This window comes from Symphalangus syndactylus, chromosome 10, assembly GCF_028878055.3.
Source record: "Symphalangus syndactylus isolate Jambi chromosome 10, NHGRI_mSymSyn1-v2.1_pri, whole genome shotgun sequence".
NCBI classification, from domain to species: Eukaryota; Metazoa; Chordata; class Mammalia; order Primates; family Hylobatidae; genus Symphalangus; species Symphalangus syndactylus.
The window spans coordinates 17,554,375-17,581,466 of record NC_072432.2 but is presented as its reverse complement, the minus strand read 5'-3'; the positions used below and the strand labels follow the sequence as shown (position 1 = coordinate 17,581,466).

Below are 27,092 nucleotides of genomic sequence, written 5' to 3'. Positions count from 1 at the left end.
GAAGCAGGGATACAGACCGGCGGTTTCCGCTGTGCGGCACATTAGGATCAGCTGGGAGCTGGACAGCACAGGCCACACCCCACACCAACCACTCGGAATGCCGGCGACTGCCCCAAGACAGCGGAACCTCTCCAGCCATGCCCACGTGCAGCCGCTTCCGAGGCCCGGAGCTCTAGAGGGAGCGGTGTCGGGGAGGAGCCTAACCATGGCCCGCGGCGCTGCGGTGGCTACGGAGCCGGACCCGACAGGCATCGTCCCCGGCGCCCTAGGTCCCCGCTGCCCGTGTCGGATCTCTCAGTGTGCGCGTGCTGCCGAAGTAAGACGTCTCCAAAGCGCAGTGCGGGAAGGCCTGGCCGACCTCTTCCCGAGTGAAGGCGCCAAACAGGCCTGGCGAAGGGAAGGGGCGCCGGACACTGCCGAGGATCCGGGAGCACGCGCGCTCGCCCCCGCCCCCCCCCCGGCTCCTCGCGCTTGGGGCAGCGCCTGGCCTTGGAGCGCAGGCGCGCAGGCGCGCTGGCGCCGCTGCGGTTGGGGCGGGGGGCGGGGTGTCGGCCGCCAGTGACGTCAGGACGCCGTGCGGGTTCCATACCCCCCCCAAGCCCCGGCCCCCAAGTCCCGCGCGGGCCGGCCAGGGGCGGGGCGTCGGGCCAGCTGAGCTATCCCGTCAGACCGCGCCAGTTTGAATGAAAGCTCCACAAGATGGCGGCGGTCGGGGCCGAGGCGCGAGGAGGTGAGGCTGGAGCGCGGCCCCCTCGCCTTCCCTGTTCCCAGGCAAGCTCCCAAGGCCCGGGCGGCGGGGCCGTCCCGCGGGCCAGCCAGACGGCGACGTGGCGGTTCCCCGCCCGCCGCGACCCCAACTCTGGGACGCACGCTGAGGACGCCTACCCTCCCCCAGGCCGCTGACCCGCCTCCTTGCCCTGCCGGCTCCCGCCGCGGAGGTGGGCACTGTGCTAGCCTGGGGCTTTTCGGCTGCGGAGCGTGGCCTCTCCGCCCGCTCGTCCCGGCCCTCTCCGCGTCTCCCGTGGTGGCTTCGGGCGTCGAGGCCGGTCCCTGGGGCCGGGCTGCGACTGGCTCCTTTGTGGTGGTTCGAGCGCGGCGTGCGGCGTGCGCCCGGGCCTTTGAAGTGGGAGGCGGGAAGCGACGCCCGCCGGCGTGAACATGACCTTAATATCAGAGGGGGAGAGGAAATCGGGGCACCTGTGTGCTAAGAAAGGGGATAAGCGAGGAATCACCCCCAAGGCGGACACGCTAGGAGGTTGAATGCCTCGTTGGAGAATCGCCCAGAAAGTGGGTATTTGAGGTTGCAGCCTCTGGCTTACGGTAACTCTTTCACCCACCGGGAGGTTGGTGTTATTTCTGTGGACGCTGGGGAATTGGGCACCGGGAACTGGGCACCGAGCGCGCGTGGGTGTGGGCGTCGGGGGGTTTGGTGTCGCGCACGCTTTGAGAGCCTGGAACTTTTCCGTGCGTTCCGGAATGTAAAGGTGTTTTCAAGCTCGCCTCCTCTCCGCTGTGATTATGACCTCATTATCCCTGAATTTTTCTTCTTGGAGAATGTCAGGGGTTACTGTGAACTAGCGGAAGATGTTTGTGGTGGTCATGAACTATTTAATTTTGTCAGTGAAATCTTTTTCTGCATTACTGGAGACTGTCGAGAGATTTTTTTTTTTTAACCACGTGTTTGCAGTTTTTCATGTTCACTTTTTTTTTTTTTAATTCTCAAAGAGTATTTCCTTTGCGGGTTGTGTTTTGAATCCTCAACTAGATAAAAATGTTTAGGAAAAGCACACAAACACACCTTGGGTAGATACTCAAGAGGAACCTCCTTTATACATGATCCCCTTAATGAGGTCAACTTAACACAAGACGTCCCCTAGTTTTTGTAGATGGAAGGGACTTACGGGGTCATTTCTCTCCCATCACTGTCCTACCCCTAAACGATCACTACAAAGCAATCAGCCTCTCTTCCTCCACATTTTCTGGGGGAAAATACTTTTGTCTTTACTGCTTTAGGATGGAGTCGTTTGCAGCCAGTGAGATGGTAGAAATTATGCTTAAGGGTTTCTGACAATGAAGTCTCTGTGTGAGGTGGGGAGGATGAGGAAAGGGTGCCGGAAAAGTTATTGCCGCTAACAACTGTTCTCCCTTCCCTGCAATTACCTCAAAACACAAAAGGTGATCACAACTACCTTGGAGAGCTACCAAGTAAAGCTTGAGTTTACTGATAGATTTTGTTTGGTAACACCAGTTTTCTCCATTTTTTTCCAGTGAATCTGACAGCCAGAAAAATTGAGACCTCACTAAAGTCACATAGCTCGGCGACCGAGCGATGGGTAGGGCAGAGGACTTTTGATCCTGTCTAGTGCTTACCATGACACTAGCCCTAACACCAAGTTTGTTCCATTTTCCTAAATGTGTTAATTTACACTTTAAATTCAGTGTGGTAACATGCTGCTTACAGAAATTTGAGGGTCAAATCTTCTGCAACACAATTAGTTTCTGGCTTCTGGAGGGTTGATAATGAGCATGTCTAATTTTCTTTGAGTTTAGTACATGGCTTATGTAAATTGAACACCGTTGTAAAAGTTTGGCTTTAAAAACAATACAGTCCATAAGTATTACAAAATATCGATATACTCTCCATTTTTTTAATAACTGGAGTTTATTCAGCTTGGTGATAATATATTGCAGTATGGGTAAAATAATAAGTGGAATTAAAGCTTCATGCAACATTTCAAAGAGAAAAGTAACATATAATGAGTTTGTAACCGTAGAAATATATTTTAATTAGATTTCAGTTCGTTTTGTCCAGTTAAAAAAAATGAAAGTTACGTGTTAACAAATTATAAGATTGTTTTAAAGTATATTTTAGATATGTTTTTAAGAATAAGTGTCCTAGAGATTTACATTTTATTAAAATAGTGATTATGTAGAATACAATGAAAGTAAAAAAATTACCTCTGTTGACCTGCATCTGTATACAATCTTAAAAAAGCTTACAGACATGAAACATTTTCAGGTGACTTAATGGAAATTAACTGATGTCAGTTAAACATAGTGGAATAGAAATCCATGAGAAAATCCAAGAACACCAATTTAACAAAATAGTTCCTTAATGTTTAACTTTTTCTTGAAGACATGTAACTGGTTTCTTGTCATAGGAATTTTTAGTCTAAAATTGCCAGTTGAAAGGTGGGGAATAGAGGTTTTAAGTTTCTCTTTTTTGTTTTAATTGAATAGCTATTTCATTAGTAAAGAATTCTATTTTCTTATTGTAGCTTGGTGTGTGCCTTGCCTAGTTTCACTTGATACTCTTCAGGAATTATGTAGAAAAGAAAAGCTCACATGTAAATCGATTGGAATCACCAAAAGGAATCTAAACAATTATGAGGTGGAATACTTGTGTGACTACAAGGTAGTAAAGGTAAGGCAAATATCTAGCCCCTTACAAGAGACCTAATCAGACCTAATCAGTATTTCATATTTCTGTAACATAAAAAGAACCTTAAAAGTAAGAAAAGCTCTTCTTAATGTTTAAAATTCTAAGGAATGATAAATTTATATGTCCTATCATCTGTGTTGCCAAATAGCATTGAGAGGATTTTGAAGCATAAAGTGTTCTTGCAGTAGAATATTTTCAGGTGCTCGTATTACTCTACATCCAACTCTTGATTATCTCCGTGTGGGTAACCAGAGCAAATGTTTGATCTCCAATTGTCTTTGGTTTTGTTCCTGGATCGTATTTCCCCACTATCACCTGAAATGAACCTACCGTTTCAAACCAATTTTAGTATTACTGACTCTCAAGAACATCACCATTTGCATTTCCTGCCATCTTGTCAAACTTCAGATTTAGTCAGGTTCTAGGTTATAATATAATGGCCTGGATTGCAAAGTCGTTTCCAGCTTTTGTTTAGTACCTTAGGACTTAAGCAAACTCGTTTCACTTCTCTAAGCCTTCCTTTATTGCTCTTAAAAAAATGGCAGAGTTGTTCTCAAAAGATTTTTTGATCTAAACTTTGTATTTTTGAGTAATTCATCTGTCTATAGCCTACTTCTCTTTCCAAGAACTGTTTTGGTCATTAATCTACCAAATCTATCAGATAAGTGAATCGGGAATCTTGTTTAAGTCTTTATTTTCCTCCTTCATCTTCCATATTGAATCAGTCACTAAATCCCATTCTTTCAAGTTTTTTAGTATCACTGCCTTCCCTGCTCAGTGGGGTCTTATGCCCATGCATTTCACCTGCACTCTCAGCATCCTTCAGCCCCTGAAACAGCCCCAATCATCTGCCATCTCGGTTTACAAGCTATGGACTGACCAATCCAGCTGAGAATATTATACAATCATGCATATCAGCCCCATTATAACTTATTTCTGTTCTCACACTGCTCAGTTCTACCTGACAAGCTTTTTATCTTGCTTGCTTTTCACATTCTTGTCAGCAGGTTTTCCAACTTGTATTACTTTTCTGGGTTTCTTACTCTACCCATTTCTCGTTTTCTGCTGAAGACCTCCTACCTCAATGAAAAATAGGATCCTTCATGTGTAAACTCTCAGGTTACCTTCACCACCAGCTGTTCACGCTTATTCTTACTTCCAGAGGTGTCACCATTTTTCCGTTTTCTTCCTATCTACCCCCTCTAGGACTTTTTTTTTTCTTTTTTTTTTTTAAAGGCCCAGAGTCTCACTCTTGTTGCCCAGGCTGGAGTGCAGTGGTGCGATCTCGGCTCACTGCAACCTCCACCTCCTGGGTTCCAGCAATTCTCCTGTCTCAGCCTCCTGAGTAGCTGGGACCACAGGTGCCCGCCACCATGCCCAGCTAATTTTTGTATTTTTTAGTAGAGATGGGGTTTCACCATGTTGGCCAGGCTGGTCTCAAACTCCTGACCTCATGATCTGCCCGCCTTGGCCTCCCAAAGTGCTGGGATTACAGGCGTGAGCCGCTGCGCCCTGCCGGACTTTTTTTCTTCTCTGATGTCTTGTTTATATCAAGCTTTGTTTTTTTACTGATGTATCTCAGTCAGTAAACATATTCAGATCTTCCCTAACCTTCAAAGATCTTTGGCCTTGCCTCTCCACTCATGTGAGTATTTTCTGTCTTTTTCTACTACTGCATGTCCCATTAATTTTTTTAACAGCTTTGTGGAGATACAATTCACATGCTATCATACAACTCACCTATTTAAAGTGTACAATTCAGATTTTGTAAACCGGGCACAGTGGCTCACGCCTGTAATCCTAGCACTTTGGGCCACCAAGGTGGGCAGATCACTCAAGGTCAGGAGTTTGAGACCAGCCTGGCCAACATAGTGAAACCCTGTCTCTACTAAAAATACAAAAATTAGTCAGGCATGGTGGCAGGCTTCTGTAATCCCAGCTACTCGGGAGGCTGAGGCAGGAGAATTGCTTGAACTCCAGAGGTGGAGGTTGCAGTGAGTTGAAATCACCCCTCTGCACTCCAGCCTGGGCGACACGGCGAGACTCAGTCTCAAAAAAAAAAAAAAAAAAAAAACAAAACCCCACAAATTTTCTAGTATACTTTAGGAGTCAGTTTTAGAACACTTTTCATTATCCCAAAAAGAAACACTAAACCCCTTAGCTACCACCCATTACCCCCAGACTTCCTCAGTTACCTTTCTACCTCAAGCCCTAGGGCAGCCACTACATCTATCTGTCCATTTGCCTTTTTGGACATTTCATATAAAAGGAATCATACCATATGTGGTCCTGTGTGATTGGCCCCTTTCACTCAGCATGTTTTCAAGATTCATTCATGTTGTAAAATATATCAATGCTTCATTCCTTCTTATTGCCAAATAATATTTCATTGTATGGATATATCACATTTAACTTATTCATCACTTCATGGACATTTGAGTTGTTTCCATTTTGGGACTATTATAAATAATGCTGTTATGAACATTCGCCTACAGGGTTCTGTGTGGACATAAGTTTTTATGGTTCTTGGTTATATACCGAGGAGTGGAATTGCTGGGTCATATGGTGACTGTGTTTAACTGTTTGAGGAACTGCCAGACTCTTTTCCAAAGCACTGCATTTTACATTCCACCAGCAGTGTATGAGTTTCAGTTCTTCACATCCTGGCCAAAACATGGTGTTATCTGACTCCTTGATGATAGTTGTCCTAGTGGGTTTGAAGTGGTATCCCATTGTGGTTTTGATTTGTATTTCTCTGACTAATGATACTGAGCATCTCCTGTGCCTATTGGTCATTTGTATATCTTTGGAGAAATGTCTATTCAGACCCTTTGCACATTTAAAAAATTGGATTGTCTGTTTATTCTTGTAATCATTCTTCATATAGTCTGGATACAAATCCCTTATTAGTATGTGATTTGCAAAAATTTTTTCCCATTCTGTGAGTTGTCTTTCCACTTCCGATTAGCTTTTTAACCCACCTTATTCTGACTTGTGCCCCTCAGTGACCTTTTAGTTGTCAGATTTGAAGACCTTGCATCTTATTCAGCTTTTCCCCATTTAACACTGTTGGCTGCCTTTTCCTCTTTGAAACTCTCGTCTATGGAGAGATTGCCTAGGTTTAACATTTGCCTCTTATTTATAAGTTGTGTGATCTTCAGCAAGTTACTTAGCCTTTCTGTCTTTCAGTTTCTTCATCTTTGAAACAAGGATCATTATTGTACTATTCTCACAGGGTGTTACTAGCATTAAATGAGTTAATATAGATAGAATGCGTGGAACAAGGGCCAGCGTGGTAATTATACTGTATGAGCGCTTACTGTGATTATTGTTACCTGTATTCCTACTTCTTTTCCACCTGTTTTTCTTACTGTTCTTTCTGAACCTCCTTTACTATCTCTTATCCCTCCTCTGAAATGTTGATAGTCTTCAAGGCCTTGTTCTTGGCCCTCTTCTCACCTTGTAGTTGCTCTATAGGCAGCCTCTTTCCCAGTGCTTTCTACTTGTATGTGTTTGGCTCATCATTCAATCTTTCTGAGGCCTTGAGCCCTTTCTGGGCTTCATTGCGAACTGGATACCCTACAGGTATCCAAGTTCACATTCAAAACTGCACCTGTTTTCCTCCTTCATACCTGAATTTTGCACTAGTGTTCCCTATCTTGGTTAACAGAAACATAATTCTCACACTTACCTAACCTCATGATTGCATATATCTTTAATTCTTCGTTTCTTTTTACTCTCTAAATCTAATGGGTTATCATATTATGTTATCTGCGTCTCTCTGTCGTTTCCTGTTCATTCCTGCTGTGCGTTCACAGAGAGAATTAGTTACTTACGGGTCTGTGCTTACATTAAGGGGGCTACCAAGATTCTTGTATGGAATCCTGAGTGTTGTAGTTCAGATTGATCATTTTTGGTGTTTAGTTTCTCCTTAGTCTTTCTCATCAGTTCATCCCTTTTCTTGCTTCAGAATAAGTGACCTTCCTTTGCTCGCTTATGTCCTCAGTACCCAACATACATCCCCCATTTCTTCTGCCTGGCACAGATATTGAATCTCTTAAGCCAGCATTACTTCAGCATACCTCTGCCTTTTTTCTTCTCTTTCTCTTTTACAAATTCAGAGTAGGTGAAGGATCTTATGACCTTGTCCTTTTCTTATGTGTCCACCTTCACTTAGCTCATGAAAGATGCTGTCTCAGTACCATAGTCCACCACGCCATTATAGTTGTTTCTTAAACCTAGCTCTGATTGCATTCAAGCCTTGCTTTAGACCTTTTCATGGTTCCCTATTTACCAGTCTCATCTGAGACACATTAGCATAGGACCAAGCTTCTTTATCATTTGGCCACCCGCCGCCTTTCCAGCCTCATCTCTTGTCATATATCCTATTTTCTGAAATTGAAATATTTATAGATCATTTCATTTAGCTAAGATGTACTGAGCACCTGTTATGAGCTAGGCACTGTTCTGAGCATTGGAAACATAGCTGAAGAACAGACACAGCTTACATTCTAATGCCTTGAACATATCATGCACTTTTGTGTCCCCTTTCCTCATCCATTTCCCTCTTCAGAATACTACCGTTTCTCTTCCCTGGATCACAAAATCCTACACAGCCTGCACAGTTCAGTGCAAAAGTCACCAGCTATTGTAGAACCACTTGCCCTTCCTCACCTCCAGCAAAATTAGTTGATTTATGTTCAGGATTTACAAAGCACCATTCTTGCCATTACTCTAGAACTTGTCGCACTTTATGGTCTTGTTTGTATGAGATCTTCCATGCTAAATCATCCACCATTTGAGGGCCAGGACTATGTCTCATTGTAGTCCCGGTACAGAATGGGTGTTTGGTCCGTGGTCATTGAATTGAGTTGTCTTTTGCTTCGGTCATGTTTCTAGGGCCTACATTCAGTATTAGACTAGGCCTTCCTGGCTTCATGCTTAGATGATAGTTGACTCGTATCTCCTGTTTCTTTTTCTCGTATACTTACTCAACAAATATTTGAGTTTCTTCTGTGTGCCAGGCACTGTGTTAGGCACTGGAAATAGAAAGATTAATAAGAAACTCCCTCACTATAAAGAACTCACAGCCTAGTGAGAAAGTTTGACAAATAAATAGCCCGTTGCAGTGTAGATGTATAAAAAGTGCTGTGTCAAACATCGTTAGAAGATCTGTGGGAGGTGCACCTTGGATAGGTCACAGAAAGCTTCCCAGAAGTGATGTCCAAGTGGAGCCTGAAAAGGTGAGCATTGTAATTGACTAGGGCTTCTGTCTGGAGAATGAGGTGGTAGGAGATGGACGTGGGAAAGAATGAGAGGTGAGTGAAGGATTCTTCAGCCATCCTAAGGCAATGGGGAGTTAGTTGGCAGGTTCTAAAGAGAGTGACACATCAGGTTTGTAATTGAGAGAATTTTCTCTCTGCAAAAAAGGGGATTGATAGGGAAAGGAATAACACGTGCATGGCTGCATGTTCTGAACAGCTGTCATAGTAACCAGGCCAGAAACAATGGTGCTTGGACTAAAGTATTAACGATGGCAAGGAAAAGTAGGTGCACGGTTCTTCTGTTTTTTTAAAAAAAAAAATAAGGATGTAAAATGTATGTCTGTGGTTTGTGGTCACAGGGTTTGGTGGGGGTCTGGTAGTGAGGGTGCCAGGTCTAGGAAAATACAAGTTTCTGACTTGGGCAGTGGTGTAGACAGTATTACTGTTCATCAGGAATACAGGAGTAGGAACTAGATTGGGTTTGGGGACCCATTTCCAGTGGGTTTAAGTTTTACTTAAAATGTACTCAACTTTCTTGAGTACTTTCAAAATGTACTTTCTTGAAGATATTTTAAGTGGAACTTAAACCAACTGGAAGTGGGGCTCAAATCAATAGTGAGATCTAACTAGAAACATAGATCCTAAAGTAATTGGCAAAAAGATAGAGAGGGAAGCCTTGGGAGTGAATGCAGTTTCCTGTTCATGAACTCAGCCAATATTTACTGGCCATCTACCATGTCCTGCACTAGGAATTGGGAATCTGAGCAATGAGTGATGTGAGGGTACAGTCCCTGATACTATGGAGTTTATCGTTCAGTGAGGGTAGAAATACCTTAAATACAGTTGGACAAAGTACTTACTGTAGTTGACGTAAGTGTTGATGTGACAGAAAGATCTCACTTATCCTGGAGAGACTGGGCAGGTATCCCTGAGGAGCTGATGTTTCAACTTAGTACTAAAGGAAGAAAGGGATACGTGGGAGGGATTTCGAGGCAGAAAACAGCCTGACTTCAAGGAGTAGAAAGAGGGCCTTCAAGGAATAGAGGGTGTGAGTGGAACAGAGCAAGTAGGAGGGAGCGTGTGAGGCTGGCAGGATGGGCAGGCCCCAGAGTGTGCAGCTCCGCGTAGGCCGAGGAAAGGATTTTGGACTTCCTCTTAAGGGCATAGAGAACCATTTAGTAGCTTTAAGCAGGGGAGCGGCGTGCTGAGATGTATGTGTTGAAAACATGACTCTGGCTGTTGTGCCCTGAATGGGTTGAGGGTGGCAAGAGGCGATTGCAGTAGCCCAAGCAAAGCAAATGTGAGCAGAAAACAAGGACTGAGGATGAGCCCTGAGGAGTAGGTGGGGACACTCATAGGAAGGACTGTCGGAGTGTGAGACACACTGGCAAGAGAGGTAGTCAGAAAATGGGAAGAGTTGGCCAGGTGCAGTGGCTCATGCCTGTAATCCCAGCACTTTGGGAGGCCGAGGCGGGCGGATCATGAGTTCAGGAGATTGAGACCATCCTGGCCAACATGGTGAAACCCCGTCTCTACTAAAAATATAAAAATTAGCTTGGTGTGGTGGCGCTTGCCTGTAATTCTAGCTGCTCCGGAAGCTGAGGCATGAGAATCACTTGAACCCAGGAGGCGGAGGTTGCAGTGAGCCAAGTTCGTGTCACTGCACTCCAACCTGGTGACAGAGTGAGACTCGGTCTCAAAAAAAAAAAAAAAAAAAAGAAAGAAAATGGGAAGAGTAAATCATGGGAACCAGAGGAAAAGATGATGTTAGCAGGAGAGTATTAAACAGTAGGTCAGAGAACTGGAAAGAATCCACTGGATTTAGTAATGGAGGGTCACTGATGTCCTTAGAGCATCTCTGAGAAGAGCCAAAGGAATGAATTAAAGAATGAACCAGGCCGGGTGCAGTGGCTCACGCCTGTAATCCCTGCACTTTGGGAGGCTGAGGCGGGTGGATCACCTGAGGTCGGGTGTTCGAATCAGCCTGACCAACATGGAGAAACCCTGTCTCTACTAAAAATACAAAATTAGCTGTAATCCCAGCTACTCGCGAAGCTGAGACAGGAGAATCGCTTGAATCCGGGAGGCAGAGGTTGCAGTGACCTGAGATCGTGCCATTGCACTCCAGCCTGGGCAACAAGAGTGAAACTCCGTCTCAAAAAAAAAAAAATTAACCGGAGGTAAGAAAGTAGAGTCAAGTAGTATGGACAATTCTTCCATGAATCCTAGCTTTCAAGAAAACGAGAGGGCTACATGGGTATAAGGGTGTTTATAATTTTTTTTTCCAGTTTTTTTGAAAAGACCATTGTGATAGTAATTTTTTTTTAATTTTGAGGAGGTATTATGCATGTAGTTTTAAAAAGTGAATGTTATAAAAAGTCAGATACATTTACCCTGTGACCTAGTTTCAGTCTCTCACTCTTAGCAACTTAATATGTCTTTTAGAAATTCCCTACATATACAAGGGTTTATATCTCAGAGGAGGTTTAGTTTTATTTTGCTTTTTAAAAATTGAGCCTGTTTAAATGCCAGTGAGAACCAGCAGAGGGAGATACTGAAGAGACAAGAAGAATTGACCGAGGAAGTGCGTCTCTCTTTTCATGTCTGCATCCACCTTCTCTTGTAGCTCCATGACCATGGAAGGCTGGAAGTTAAGGCAGTTAATGCCTGGTGGTTTCCATTTTCTCTTTGCATTAGTAACAAAGGTCATACATCACTGAAAATAACACAGGAGGTAGGGGTGGGAACCTTGAGCAAAGTGGAAGAGGTCTGAAATAGCCAACTTGAGAAATGGAAAAAATTCTGTGGGGGGAGGAAAAAGGGTTGTTACTACTATGAATTCATGTCAAGGGTCAAGTTGAACTTAAAGGGTGTTAATTGTAGTAGTATTGAATCTCAATGCAAGGTGATTTTTCTGCAGCATTATTGTTGCTGCATCACCCCTTCATACAGAATAATTTCTGACAAAACTATGGGTATTTAAGATAGTTCAGTTAAGAACAAGATCCTCTGTACACATTGATGGACATGCACATAGCTTAGTAAGCTGAGCAATAAATATTGCCTATAGCTTTGGTTTCTTAAAGTATACAGGTACTTTTGTGTTTCGAGAACCACCTCTATACAGCGTGGCACAAATTAACAATAGTCCACATCTGACAATAGAGTGATATTGCTAAAACACTGACTGAACCTAGAGTGGTTAAGAACTAGAGTAACATAGAAATCATTATACTACAACCAGTATTTGAGAGATCAGGAAAACAGAGCTCTAAGAAAATACTTTAACAATGTCATGTGGCTCACTTTTTTCAATTCTGGGTCTCTAACCCAGTTATCACAATTCCTACTCTTACTGGCATGAAAATTCAGTGATTTTCCATTGACTGTAATAGTTCTCAGACTATGCTCCCATGGAACCACTGGTGTTTTCATAATCAAATTCCAGTTATTTATTTAGAGACGGTCTCACTCTGTTGCCCAAGCTGGAGTGCAGTAGCCTGGTCTTGGTTCACTGCAGCCGTGACATCCCAGGCTCAAGCGATCCTCCCATCTCTCAGCCTCCTGAGCAGCTAAGACCACAGGCATGTGCCACCACATGCTGCTAATTTGTACAGACAAGGTCTCACTATATTGTCCAGGCTGGTCTCCAACTCCTGGGCTCAAGCAATCCTCCTGCCTCAGCCTCCCAGAGTGAGCCACTGTGCCCAGCCAGATCCAGATTATTTTAACACTGATATTGAATATGATGATTATTTCAAAATTGGCAGAAAAAACTAGCTAGTGGAAAGACAAATTTTTTTTGTTCTTTGTCTTCCCATATGTTTCTTTTAAAGTTTTGGTGTTTGCTGCCACTCGTTGGCTATAGACAGCAGGTGACAAATATTGAGAAGCCATGAATTGCTACCTCCAAGTTTATCAGCTTGTATTTCCTTTAAGAATTCATACAGTTATTGTTGTGATTTGTATATTACATACCTTTTGGTACTCCTATTTTTTTGTTATACGTTCAGAAACATTTAGTCACAGCCTAAGGTACGGTGGGCAGTTGTGCTCATTTGGGGGCTATAAAGAATAAGATTCCATCCCTTCCCGCAAATAACTTAAGAGTTTAAATTGGAAATTGGAACAAAAAGGAGTTGGTGGTGATCAGTTCTTCTTGGGTATGAGAGACAGGAAAGACTTCATAGAAGAGGTGATATTTACGCTGTTTTAAAAGATGAGAGGAGCATTCATTGGACCAGTGGGAAAGGCCCTGCTAATTAGGGAGAACTTTGTGAACAAAGCAGCAGGGGCATCAAAAGGCCTGGCAAGTTGTTCATTGTGGCTAGTGTGTGTTGGGTGAATGGGGCCATGATGGAAGATGGAGCCAGAGAGGCATCAGGGAACAGTTCCAGAGTGGCTTGCTTTCTGAAAAGAGGAACTTTGAACTTTGTTCCCTAGGCAGGGTGGAAACCATTAACAGGTTTTAAGCAAAATAACAACAGGATAACTGGTTCTGTGGTTTTTTTGTTTTACAAAAAAACTCCATAGTAAAGAAGGATAGAGTGTTTGAAGCTGTAAGTCTGGAGTAGGGAAACCAGTTGGAAGATTAATGTTTAAGAATGCAGGCAAGAATTGAGGGCCTGAAGTGACTAACCCTATAGAACTAGAGATGGACAGGAAGAAGTCCCATCTCTAAAGAAACTTGGTGATGATTGGATTGAGAAGAAGGAATTGAGATAACCTGGTTTCTGGCTTGTGTGAGTAGGTGGACAGGTAAGATTCACCATGATAAGGAATAAAGAAATAATCTGATGTGGAAGGACAGTGGTGAGTTCCATGTGGATAGGTTGCTTTAAGAAGCATCCGGTAGGCTGTTGGATATATTGGGCTGCAGATAAAACTTGGAGAGTCATCAGCATATAATTATTAGTTAAAACTATGGGGTGATGAGGTTGTCCAAAGAAATCGTTTATAGTAGGAATTCTCTAAACCCAGAATCTAAATATCCTGAAATTACCCAAAATGTTTTATATGTGGTTTTTGTTAGAGAAAGGTCCAACGCTTTCATCAGATTCTCCAAAGGGATAAACATGTTCATTTGAAAAGGGATGCCAGACAGGGTCCTGAGTGTCTCCATCGTGTAAGTGATGGGCAGGGGAAGCAGTCTCAGCAAGGAAAATACAGAGGAGCAAGAAGGAAGTCTGAGAAATGGTTAGGTGGTGGCTGCCGCCTTACAGAGGTCAAATAAGAGGAGGGCTGAAGAGTCCGTGGGTTTGGCAATTAGTAGATTTGTAAAATTGCTCCTTAACTAACAAGATGGTGTTAAATGTACTTCATGAAGCTCCCCCAGAGGCACCATGGTTTCTGAGAACTTTAAGAACCACTGGCCTACAATAAAATTCAAGTGTCTCAGCCAAGTAAGTGTTATGGTTGTCTAAAATTTGTTCTTGCCTTTCTATTACAAGTTTTAGCTTGTTTCAACATTCCGAACCTTAAAGCTAGACAGATCCATCTCTTCGCTATTTTTTGGATACTTCATGCCAATCTTAGCTCCCAGCTTTTGCCCATGTTTTTCATCCTGCCATGTTCCCTACTTAATCACTGCTCTCCTTCAGAGTGTAGTGTGTACTGCTTTCTGTCTTCCCTTTTCTCATTGTCTGAGCTGTATTGATTTCCCTCTATATTCTGGTGATAATGCCTTAGGTTGCTACTTATTTCACATTACTGCTGCCTTTTCCCTATGAGGTTTTACTCCTAAAGGCTAGTAATATATTTCCCCATACTCCCTAGTGACCACACGTTCATATACTTATTATAGATCCTAAAATATTTGAATGACTTTAACTGACACCTAAGATAGTTGGGGGAAATGTCTTTTTTTTTTTTGGAGACGGGGTCTCGCACTGTCATTCAAACTGGGCTGGAGTGCAGTGGCGTGATCTCAGCTCACTGCAACCTCCGCCTCCCAGATTCAAGCAATTCTGCCTCAGCCTCCCGAGTAGCTGGGATTACAGGTGCCCACCCACCACCATGCCCAGCTAATTTTTTGTATTTTTAGTAGAGATGGGATTTCACCATGTTGGCCAGGCTGTTCTCGAACTCCTGACCTCATGATTCACCTGCCTCGGCCGGGAAATGTCTTTAAGAAAAAATTCATATGATGTATTCCAAATTACCTAGGAGTGATTTATGGATCATTTTTGCCACTGGGATTCCATTTCTATAGGTAATCAAGAGTTGATTACATATCAGAATAAGATGTTGATATAATAAGCTTATGAACTTTTTGGCCTTTATTTGGCATTTTAGCTTATTGAATTTGTTTCTTAAAGTGGTTTTCTGTGTAAAATTATTTTTCAAAGTGGAAAAATCTTTTTTGGATTTTAAAAATAAAATATGCTTATAAAAGTCCAGACTACCAAGTTGAAACAAAATCTTGCTAATATTTCTATACTAGTCTGCTATAAGCATTCATGTTTTATAAGCCTATTTCTTGTTCATAAATTCAAGTAGGTACCAATGTGATTAGCATTACAAAACTTGGTCATTTAAAATGCAAGTGATTCATCTAAGATTAAATACAATTAATTATTTTGGAAATAACTTCAGTGGCAGATATTTTTAGTGTTCCTGGATGATTTAACCATTGACTTAAAGCCACCATTTCTATTTCTTTGATTGTTTGCTGGGAACATTTGGCATAACCCAGGGCTATGGTAGGAAAACCTGTAGCCAAAAAAAAGAAAAAGAGGACCAGGGTTGCATTGCTTTATTCTAACATCTGAAAAATTTAAAATGTTTAGAATTAAGGGGAGTAGAAAAGTTAGATGCTGCCAATTGGATCTCATATCTGCTAGAGTGTGACTAACAGCAGTCCTGAATTGTAGCAGTCACCTGAAAGGAGGAAGAAATCCTTAGGCTTTAGTGGGGCTCAATTTGACAAATACTAAAATGTACATCTAGGCTTTTTTTTTTTTTTTCCTGGAACCGCAATATATATTTCCACAGAATTACAGTTTTTGTGCATATCTGCACACCATGTAATCACATTTTTTAAGAGAAGAAAACTTTTAACCAATTTTCAAAAGAAAGCAAAGTTTTTAATTCGCAAGGATTACTGCTTGTTGAATAGAATATAATGAAACAAAACATTAAGATGCAGATAGTGGGGATAAAATAAGCCCACTCCTGGGTGGGTGCCTGGTTCCCGCACAGCTGCCTCATGGTGTCCCTCAGCCCAATTTGTGCCTCAGCAACATGGCAGATATCAATCACATGGCTTAGACCTTTTGTCATTAATGCATTATGACTGTTAAAACAACTGTCATGGACATCTGTACTTTATAATAAAAACTTTCTTAAAATTTTCAGGGAAAAGCAGTTATTTCAATTAACAAGATTTTTCAGTATCTGTGACTTAAAATGATAATGTAACTGTCCAATGCAGTTTAATCACCTTTTTATTTTAGAAGACATTTTATGATCTAATGTTACCCCTTGGGCATGTGGCTATATATTATTTCAGAAGAAAAAAAAAAACTACTGAGACTTTACTTCAAAATTTGTTAGACACACTTAACTGTGTTTTTTATCTTTTATTTTTTACTTTTTTTTTTTTTTTGACATGGAGTCTCGCTCTTTTGCCCAGGCTAGAGTGCAGTGGCACAGTCTTGGCTCACTGCAACCTCCTCCTCCTGGGTTCAGGCGATTCTCCTGCCGCAGCCTCCCAAGTAGCTGGGATTACAGGTGCCTGCCACTACACCTGGCTAATTTTTTGTATTTTTAGTAGACAGGGTTTTGCCATGTTGGCCAGGCTGGTCTTGAACTCCTGGCCCCAAGTGATTCACCCACCTCTGCCTCCCAAAGTGCTGGGATTACAGGCGTGAGCCACCGCGCCCAGCCTGAACTGCCTTTTTAAAAAGTAACTTAAACGTGGCATTGCCTTACTTTAAGGAAGGAAAACATAGTCACTGGAGTGAAAAGACAAGATACCATGGTGCCTTGTTGCCAAGGCATCATGGCCAACAACAGTCTGAGGGATAAATTAGAATAGTTGCTCTTAGGTGGCTTGAGTGCCTGCTACCTAATCCAGTCATGGGTGAGTCTAAATAAAATCAGCATTCTCTGGAAGAGAGCTGTCCAATAGAAATGTAATGCAAGCTGCAGATGCCATTCAACATCTACTAATCACATTGAACAAAGTAAAGAGAAACAGCTGAAATTGCTTTCAAGAATATATTTGATCCAATATATCCAAAGTATTATTTCAACCTGTAATCAAGATTTTTTTAAAGTTAGAGATACTTAATGTCCTTTTTTTTGTATAATACAAAGTCTTCAAAATTCAGTGTGGTTTTTTTTTTGCTTTGTTTTTTTTGTTTGTTTGTTTTGTTTGTTTGAGACTGAGTCTTGCACTCTGTCGCCCAGGCTGGAGTGCAGTGGTGCAATCTCGGCTCACTGCAACCTCTGCCTCCCAGGTTCAAGCAATTCTCGTGCCTCAGCCTCCCCAGTACTGGGATTACAGGCGTGCACCACCACACCCAGCTAATTTTTGTGTTTTTAGTAAAGATGGAGTTTTCCCATGTTGCCCAGGCTGGTCTCGAACTCCTGGGCTCAAGCGATCCACCCACCTTGGCCTCCCAAAGTGCTGGGATTACAGGCATGAGCCACCATGCCCAGCCTCAGTGTGTATTATATTTTAAGCATATCTCAATTCAGATTGGCCACATTTCAAGTTTTCAGTAGCTATATGTGGCTAGTAATAACTGTATTGGACAGTTCATCTCTAGAACATCTAGAGAATGTGTGCCCATGATGTTGAGAAATGAGTTCCCTCGTGTCTGGTGTATGATATTAAGTTATGGATGTTAAGAATGCCTGAATCTATTGCTGGCCAAGTAAGCCACTAACCTAGGTCATAAAGAGTTAGCTTTGGGACCATCTATTTCCATGATCAAAATAAATACATCTGGGTTTAACCTAAATCACCATTGAGTAACATAGTCATCAGTTTCAGCACCTTTGTCTTTTTCCAGGTAAAACTCTTTAGCCTCTTATCAAACATGTTATGCCACATCTTAATTCCATATTTTATGTAATATAAGGAAAAATAGTTTCATTTGTATGATTTATACTTCATGTGTTAGGAACCTGTGACTACATGTTCTGAACTGTTAGTAAGAAAAATGGTAATGGATACCTTAACTCTTTAAGATTTTTAATTATCTTTGGTAAAACTGGGAAATAGCCATCTGATTTGCATTTTTTCTTTTGTATTTTAAGGATATGGAATATTATCTTGTAAAATGGAAAGGATGGCCAGATTCTACAAATACTTGGGAACCTTTGCAAAATCTGAAGTGCCCGTTACTGCTTCAGCAATTCTCTAATGACAAGCATAATTATTTATCTCAGGTAAAGAAAGGCAAAGCAATAACTCCAAAAGACAATAACAAAACTTTGAAACCTGCCATTGCTGAGTACATTGTGAAGAAGGCTAAACAAAGGATAGCTCTGCAGAGATGGCAAGATGAACTCAACAGAAGGAAGAATCATAAAGGAATGATATTTGTTGAAAATACTGTTGATTTAGAGGGCCCACCTTCAGACTTCTATTACATTAACGAATACAAACCAGCTCCTGGAATCAGCTTAGTCAATGAAGCTACCTTTGGTTGTTCATGCACAGATTGCTTCTTTCAAAAATGTTGTCCTGCTGAAGCTGGAGTTCTTTTGGCTTATAATAAAAACCAACAAATTAAAATCCCACCTGGTACTCCCATCTATGAATGCAACTCAAGGTGTCAATGTGGACCTGATTGTCCCAATAGGATTGTACAAAAAGGCACACAGTATTCGCTTTGCATCTTTCGAACTAGCAATGGACGTGGCTGGGGTGTAAAGACCCTTGTGAAGATTAAAAGAATGCGTTTTGTCATGGAATATGTTGGAGAGGTATGTTTAATTTGCCACATAGTAAATGATGGGCATGTAAGGTTTATACTTTTGGAAAATTACCTTTTTATCTCTTTAACAGATACTTGGTACATTTTGATATTTTCATTTGCAGATATATAGAAATTCAGATTTAGGAGAAGAGTTCACTGGCATATTTAGAAATAAAAAACTTTTATATGAACAAAAAATACATGTTAAATCGATATAGTCATCTTTCAACAAAGACACATTCCTATTAGTCAAACCTAGCATTTGTAAAATTTAAAATAAGACAACTATTTTTACCCAGAAGTCCTAAGAGGAAACTCAGATGTAACACATGCTCTTTGAAACTTGAAAGTTTTAATTTACTTCATCTATTTGGCCAAATATGATTAAATGTAGTTGGCAGAACTCTATTTTGGATCAACATGAAAGACACTATATTTGAGTATTGTAAAATATACACAAGCATTTACTGCATCCATAAGAAAATTAGGCTCTGTGCATCTGTAACTTACTTTTGAACTGTGAAGACGATTCTCAAAACTACCATACAAATACTAGCAAATGTATTTGTATACAAATCATGTATGTGTGTGTGTGTGTGTATATATATATATATATATATATAAATGTAAAAAGTATTTGCCGTGTGTCACATACTATTCTAAGCACTTGATGTATTAATTCGCTAATCCTCTCCAAAACTCAGTGAGGTAGTACTATTTCTTTTTGTTGTTGTTGTTGGGTTTTTTTTTTTGGAGATGTAGTACTATTATGTCCATTATTATAGAGAAATTGAGCACCTTGCCCAAGGTCACACAGGTCACATAGTAATAAGAACCAAGATTCAAAGCTCTAAAATCAGTAGTCTTCACCATGGCACCACACTGCTTCAAACTGAAGGGTAGGTTGAGCTGTGACTAGAAAGACACAAGCATGGCTACATATCTGGAGTTGTCAACTCTGGATTTTTTAGTTGGAATTGGGTCACCTATAATTGTCTGTATTCATCTAGAATTCTGAAACTAAATTAGGTGTCTGTTTTCTTATACTTTTAGACGGTGGTAGATTATTATAAATTATTCAGTATACAAGATCTTGTATAATCAAATTATTCTTTTTGTTAACCAAAATTTTTTAAGTTGCATTCTTAATGAGTGCAGCAGCCAAATTTGGTTGGTAACATAAAGTACTTTAGACACTTCTGGTTTCTTATGCTGAGCGTGTCATAAAACTGTGTTCTTAAGAGCAGAACTGTAGATGACAATCTTAGACTTACAGAATTGCATGAAAATAACGTATTCTACAAAAACAAAACCTTCCATTCCAAAGTTAACATAGCTTCTCCCCTGTATTTTTAACAATTTTCCATTTGTAACCGCATATATGTAAGTTACAGGAAAAATGTGCCTGGATCATATTTAGAGCATATACTTGCAGATTTAGTCCTTAACATTCAGTAGTGTCCTGTAGAGAGCTATAGTTGTATAGCTTTTTGAACATCCTAATTATAATGAAAGTAATGCAGTGTTTCAATTTACTGCTCAAATCCTGTTTAAAAAGTCATAAATCAACCAGGTACAGTTAATCCCAGCACTTGGGGAGGTCAAGGCTGGAGGCTCACTTGAGCCCAGGAGTTCCAGACCAGTGCGGGCAACATAGTGAGACCCCACATCTCTACAAAAACTAAATCATTAGCTGGGTGTGGCGGTATACACCTGTGATCCAGCTATTCAGGAGGCTGAGGCAGGAAGATCACTTGATCCCAGGAGTTAAAGGATGCAGGGAGTCATGATGGCACCACCGCATTCTAGCCTGAGTGACAGAGCAAGACCCTGTTTTTAAAAAAAAAAAAAGTCATCAATCTTTTGCATTATCATTTTTCTTCCCCTCATTGTCCCATCTCTTTGCATCTGAGTCTTAGTTTGTGTGAATGTTTGCTTTGATGACACTTGAATTTCTTACTTTTTAAATGTTTGTAGGTATTCGCATATTAGTAAATATGTAGATGAATGCTTCTTTAGTTCAGTAGCTACATAATATAGTTTTTTCTGTTTAGGTAATCACAAGTGAAGAAGCTGAAAGACGGGGACAGTTCTATGACAACAAGGGAATCACGTATCTCTTTGATCTGGACTATGAATCTGATGAATTCACAGTGGATGCGGCTCGATACGGCAATGTGTCTCATTTTGTGAATCACAGCGTAAGAAGACATACGTAAATTTTAGACACGACTAACAATTCAACCTAGTACTAGTTTCCATAGCTAAAGAATAATTCCCTTTAAACTACATATCCTTTTAACATTTCCAAAATGTGTATTTTATAATGAGGGCAGCTTCTGTTAAGTTATGGTATTATTGCTTAAGTTATGGTATTATTGCTGTATTAGGAAAATTAAACATTGAGGTACCTAGCAAATATTAATAGCATGTATTTTACAAGAGTCTTTTACATACATTACTTCATTTAAACTTTCTAGTAACTTTGTACGGTAGGTATTATTTTCATATTACAATGAGCAGAGCAATTGAGGTAAAATGTCCAAGAATTACACAGAACTGTGTCTTAATAGAAGTTAACACCGCTAAATTTTAGGATGTACAACTGAAAGTAAATGTATTTTCTTAAAATGTAAATGTTAACTTTTTATAAAATTTAAAGATTTGTGGAGTCTTTATGTAGGGCTATTTTTCTAAATTATAAATTAGTATTCTTCCTTTTAATGTCTGAAAGCTCTTAGAATACAGCTGGAACTTAACTGCAGAATTCTGGACTCTAAATAATTTCCAAAAATTAGGGAAGTTAATAATTTTGGGTTACCTACTAAGTGCCAAGTGGATAGTAAAACATTAGGCTTGTTAGGCTGACATTATCTACATTTCGTGGATAATAAGGACAGTGTGTGTCACAAAGTTATATAGCTGAACATATAAAGGAAGTAGACCATGTTAAACTTTTGATGGATTTCATAGTAAGAAATTGGTGTATGATTAGCAGAGACCTTCTGGTCCCTTGTTTGTTGATTAAACATTGAAGAATTTTTTTCTTAATGATAAATTCGAGATACTCTCAAAATAGAGATATTCTATCCAGGACCATTAAACAGTTTTGATTCCTTAGTATGACTCACTACATCTTTTTTCTTGCATATTCCGTAAGTTACTGTAGTATTCTCAAAACATTGAAGAGTTTGGACCAAAAGTTAAAGTGGTGAAACTCCATGCAGTGTAAAATTTGACTTCTGTAGTGCAGATTTGATTTTTTAAAACACAGTTATTCTAGTTCTTTATATGCCTTACTGAAATAGTTACCGGTGAAATAATAATGTTATCTGGGATTTGCATTGAAATTCTCCAGGAAAAATTAGGTGAATAAGATTGGCAGGCATGTTACTAATTGTTGAAGCTGTATAGTGGATACATAGGGATTTCTTATTTTCTCTATTTTATACTTGTCTGAAGTTTTTATAAGGAAGAACGATCTTTTAAGACCTCTAAGCAATAAGCAACTTAATTTCCAGTGGAACTTAAACTAAATCTCTAGGAAAGTAAACATTTTATATGGCATATAGAAGGGCTTGTTCACACCATTTGTACTTAAATGGGTTCTAATGTTCCTTTTTAGTGTGACCCAAATCTTCAGGTGTTCAATGTTTTCATTGATAACCTCGATACTCGTCTTCCCCGAATAGCATTGTTTTCCACAAGAACCATAAATGCTGGAGAAGAGCTGACTTTTGATTATCAAATGAAAGGTATGCTTTTCAAGTATAGTTTCATTGGTGTCAGTTTCAATATGAAGAATCAAATCAGACTAGGAAGAGACCTTAGATATCTGAACCAAACTAATATTAAAGATGAAAAGTTGAGTCACCAAGTTTGTCATCCTAAGGTCCAAAGCTAATCCAACAGCTAATACTAGAACCCAGGTCTGCCTGAGCTTCACCTGAGGAATGGTTCTACATCGTGTATTTTCAGAACTTCCGTTTTGGAAACTTATTTATTATAGCATCTTAATACTGTACTACTTGCATTTTTTTTTTTTTTAATTGTGGGCTAAGCATGGTGGCTCCTGCCTGTAATCCCAGCACTTTGGGCTTGAGCCCAGGAATTCAAGACCAGCCTGGGCAACATGGTGAAACCCTGTCTCTACAAAATATGAAAAAACTAGCCGGGCGTGGTGGCGTGTGCCTGTAGTCCCAGCTACTCGGGAGGCTGAGGTGGGAGGATGGCTTGAGACAGGGAGGTTGAGGCTACAGTTGAGCTGTGAATAGCACCACTGCACTCCAGCCTGGACAACAGAGACCCTGTCTGGAGAAAAAAAACTATAAGCCTACACTTTTGAATTTTTACTGAGAGATGTATATTCAAAAGATTGAAAATATGATTTAAATCACATACAAATTTATTCTATTCCTACTTGAACCTGGCTTTTAAAAAGAACATTTAATTCTATTTGCTTTACTGTGACAATATAAATGTTTTCTTTCCTTTAAGAATGATGGCCTTTACATATTGTCATTGCTTAACCTCTTACATACTGTGCTTTTATATACGGTGTGAAATGAATATGTATTAGATATTCCCAGTAAGTTTCATCATTTCAGAAATCCTTTCTCGCAAATATGGGCTAATAACATAAACTTTACCTATTAACCCACACTATCCTTTCAAGACAATTCATTATGATTTGACTCTGAATACTAACATTTATTTGTAAATATTTCAAAGGAAACTAACTACATTTCCTTGGGAGTTAACTTACTCTAAGGGTCTTGACCATGTAAGTACCCTCTAACACTGATAATAAAACTAATATAATAGAAAATTTGAAATTTATTCTAAATTGTCTTAACTCTTTTTCTCCTGTATTTCTTTTTCTGTGTCTTCAGGTTCTGGAGATGTCTCTTCAGATTCTATTGACCACAGCCCAGCCAAAAAGAGGGTCAGAACAGTATGTAAATGTGGAGCTGTGACTTGCAGAGGTTACCTCAACTGAACTTTTTCAGGAAATAGAGCTGAGGATTATAATTTTTTTTTCCTAATGTTAACATTTTTAAAAATACATATTTGGGACTCTTATTATCAAGGTTCTACCTATGTTAATTTACAATTCATGTTTCAAGACATTTGCCAAATGTATTACCGATGCCTCTGAAGAGAGGGTCACTGGGTATCATAGACTGATTTGAAGTCGACATATTTATAGTGCTTAGAGACCAAACTAATGGAAGGCAGACTATTTACAGCTTAGTATATGTGTACTTAAGTCTATGTGAACAGAGAAATGCCTCCTGTAGTGTTTGAAAGTGTTAAGCTGATAATCTAATTAACAATTCCTGAGAGATCAAACATGCAACTTGCCATACACCTCAGATTCGGAGAAACAGTTAATTTGGGCAAATCTACACTACAGTTCTGTTTTTGCTACTCTGTTGTCATTCCTGTTTAATACTGTACTTGTATTGGAGACAAATAGGTGGTACTGAATTTTATACTGTTTTCTACTTTTTCATTAAAACATTGGCATCTCAATGACAAATTTAAGGTATAAAATTAAATGTAAAAATTAATTTCAGCTCCATTTCATATTTTGAAGCAATCTAGACTGTTGTGATGAGTGTATGTCTGAACCTGTAATTCTTAAAAGACTTTTTAATCTAGAAGAAAAATCTCCGAAGAGCTCTCTCTAGAAGTCCAGAATGGCTGGCCATTATGCTTCTTTGAAAGGACAGGATAATGGGACCAGGACGGTTTTTTGGAGTACCAAGCAAGGGGAATGGAGCACTTTAAGGGCGCCTCTTAGTGACATGAATTGGAAATCTGTGTCGAGTACCTGTGGTCTAAACAGTAAAACAAGCTGCCTGGAGAGCAGCTGTACCTAATGATACTGTAATGTACATTAACATTACAGCCTCTCAATTTCAGGCAGATGTAACAGTTCCTTTCCACCAGATTTAATTATTTTTATATTTCCTGCAGGTTCTTCTTAAAAAGTAATCTATATTTTTGAACTGATACTTGTTTTATACATAAATTTTTTTTAGATGTGATAAAGCTAAACTTGGCCAAAGTGTGTGCCTGAATTATTAGACCTTTTTATTAGTCAACCTACGAAGACTAAAATAGAATATATTAGTTTTCAAGGGGGTGGGAGGGTTCCAACATAGTATCGAATCTCAATCAGGAAAAACTATGCTTTCATGTCTGATTCTGAGATTTCTGATTGTGTTGTCGAAAATGATAAATGCCGCAAATCTAGCTTTCAGTATTCCTAATTTTTACCTAAGCTCATTGCTCCAGGCTTTGATTACCTAAAATAAGCTTGGGTAAAATTGAACCAACTTCAAGAATGCAGCACTTCTTAATCTTTAGCTCTTTCTTGGGAGAAGCTAGACTTTATTCATTATATTGCTATGACAACTTCACTTTTTCATAATATATAGGATAAATTGTTTACATGTTTGGACCCTCAGAGTCTGTTAACCAAAATTGCAGAATGGGGGCCAGGCGTGTGTGGTGGCTCACACCTGTGATCCCAGCACTTTGGGAGGCTGAGGTAGGAGGATCACCTGAGGTCAGGAGTTCAAGACCAGCCTGGCCATCATGGTGAAACCCTGTCTCTACTGAAAATACAAAAATTAGCCGGGCGTGGTGGCACACGCCTGTAGTCCCAGCTACTCAGGAGGCTGAGGCAGGAGAATTACTTGAACCCAGGAGGCGGAGGTTGCAGTGAGCCAAGATCATACCACTGTACTCCAGCCTGGGTGACACAGTAAGACTCTGTCTCAAAAAAAAAAACAAAAAAACACAAAAACAAAAAATTTTTTTTTTTTTTTGCAGTGTGTGTCAAGAAAAAATACTTTCTTAATGGCATTTGTGTTTTAAGAAAAATCAGTCACGTAGTGTCAGTGTTAAGAAAGGGTCATAGGTTTGCAGGTTGCCCCCAGTGGCCATACTTTGAATTGTGATTCTCACGGGTTTAAAGATGTGATTTTTAAAAAATCAGTGTTTTACCATCTAGTTATTTGATCTTGTCCACTTTTTTGTGTTTAACAAAAGTGTAAAACTGGAAAGCAAAGAAAAAAAAGACTATTTTCAGTAAACATGTAGTTTTGTTTTGTCTTTATTGATAGAATGTAATGGGCCTTTGGGATCTTAAGTACTACTTATGTTACCTTGTTATTCAGATGCTGAACTTAAGCAGTGAAATAATAGAAACTAAAGGATGTTATTAAGGGGTTTAACTATATTAAGTCAACATTTAGCTTATTCATCATATTGGTTTCCTGAAGATGTCAGAATTTTTCAGTGTAAGACAAATATCAAAGGTAATAGATCCAGTTTAAAAGGTAAATCCACTGTATGTATTATATTGATACCATCATTTTCAGTATCTACATAAGAGGATTGTGATACATAATTAGTAATCTCAGGGTTTTTTCCCCCATATCTAAAATGTAGACAATACTTGTTTCTCTTTTAGTTCATCAATTTCTCTTAGCAAAATAAATTAGGTTGGGCATTTAATGTTCTATTTACCATGGTTTAGCTTTGTTTCTGTTTTAGTCATTTCTGGTAAGACTATAAAAGGGGCAGAAAAATACTGATATATTCACTACTTGCTAGCGAGATTAACCAAAGGTTTATATTCAGTTCCTTGAAATGTTACTTTCCTTTTAAGATAGCTTATCATGGTTCATGCATTTGATACTACAGTTGATCTTGGCCAAAAGGCCGAGTGATGGTTCATGCATTTGAATATTAAAGGACAGTTTGACATTTCGGTAGCATAATGTGGATGAATACAGACATTTTTGAGCATTATCACTCACCAGGTACGTAAACATATTATGGTAAGTACTGCCTAGAAATGCAAAGGAATTTTAGAATTCAGAGCTGATATTCGTTGACCAAGTCTTTTATGCCTTTTATATGTATTCATGTGCTTCTAATGAACCTGTAAGGTTGGTGTAAGGTAACAAGCTTAGACTGTTAAGATAATGTCAACATGCCAAGATGACCCAGTGAACTTTTTAAAGTATTTAATCTTCAGCTTCAGGCAGACCTAAAAAACTAGTTTATACTATTTAAACATTTAAGCCCTGGAACTCTTCTCCAAGATGAATGTGGCTGACTGCTGAGTGTCTTCTGTGACATATGTTGGCATTTTGAAACTTCATGTTTCGGCTGGATACGGTAGCTCACACCTGTAATCCCAGCACTTTGGGAGGCCGAGGCAGGTGGATCACCAGAGGTCAGGAGTTCAAGACCAGTTTGGCCAATATGGTGAAACCCTGTCTCTACTAAAAATACAAAAATTAGCCAGGTGTGGCACGCACCTGTAATCTTAGCTACTTGGGAGGCTGAGGCAGGAAAATCACTTGAACCCTGAGGCTGAGGTTGCAGTGAGCTGAGATAGGGCCACTGCACTCCACCCTGAGTGACAGAGTG

The 27,092-nt window shown here is 40.0% G+C and overlaps 2 protein-coding genes across 10 annotated transcripts in view; one reads left to right on the top strand and one right to left on the bottom strand.

Moving 5' to 3' along the window:
* The first annotated feature begins 559 nt into the window (after positions 1-559).
* On the top strand, positions 560-25,744 carry SUV39H2 (SUV39H2 histone lysine methyltransferase). 9 transcript variants are annotated; one of them, XM_055296528.2, is made up of 6 exons: positions 560-730; positions 3,279-3,424; positions 17,974-18,645; positions 20,693-20,839; positions 22,264-22,393; positions 23,531-25,744. In XM_055296528.2, the coding sequence occupies exons 1-6, from the start codon at positions 700-702 to the stop codon at positions 23,635-23,637; spliced, it is 1,233 nt and encodes a 410-aa protein (XP_055152503.1). In that variant the 5' UTR covers positions 560-699; the 3' UTR covers positions 23,638-25,744. The 9 variants fall into 9 exon arrangements, with proteins under 9 accessions (XP_055152503.1, XP_055152505.1, XP_055152507.1 ...); XM_055296532.2 differs by having other exon boundaries at positions 603-730; positions 17,974-18,105; XM_063610084.1 differs by having other exon boundaries at positions 679-938.
* The window catches only part of DCLRE1C (DNA cross-link repair 1C), a 58,383-nt gene continuing 49,982 nt past the window's right edge, over positions 18,692-27,092 (bottom strand). The window contains exon 15 of the mRNA XM_055296519.2: positions 18,692-20,468. Coding sequence (XP_055152494.2) covers positions 20,406-20,468 — 63 coding nt within the window. The 3' untranslated portion in view covers positions 18,692-20,405. The remainder of the gene's footprint in view (positions 20,469-27,092) is intronic.

Excerpts from the sequence above, each read along its gene's own strand:
- SUV39H2 (XM_055296528.2), top strand. The coding sequence starts at position 700 with ATGGCGGCGGTCGGGGCCGAGGCGCGAGGAG. Across the intron at positions 731-3,278 it reads CGGGGCCGAGGCGCGAGGAG|CTTGGTGTGTGCCTTGCCTA; the intron begins GTGAGGCTGGAG and ends TTCTTATTGTAG. Across the intron at positions 22,394-23,530 it reads TTTTGATTATCAAATGAAAG|GTTCTGGAGATGTCTCTTCA; the intron begins GTATGCTTTTCA and ends CTGTGTCTTCAG.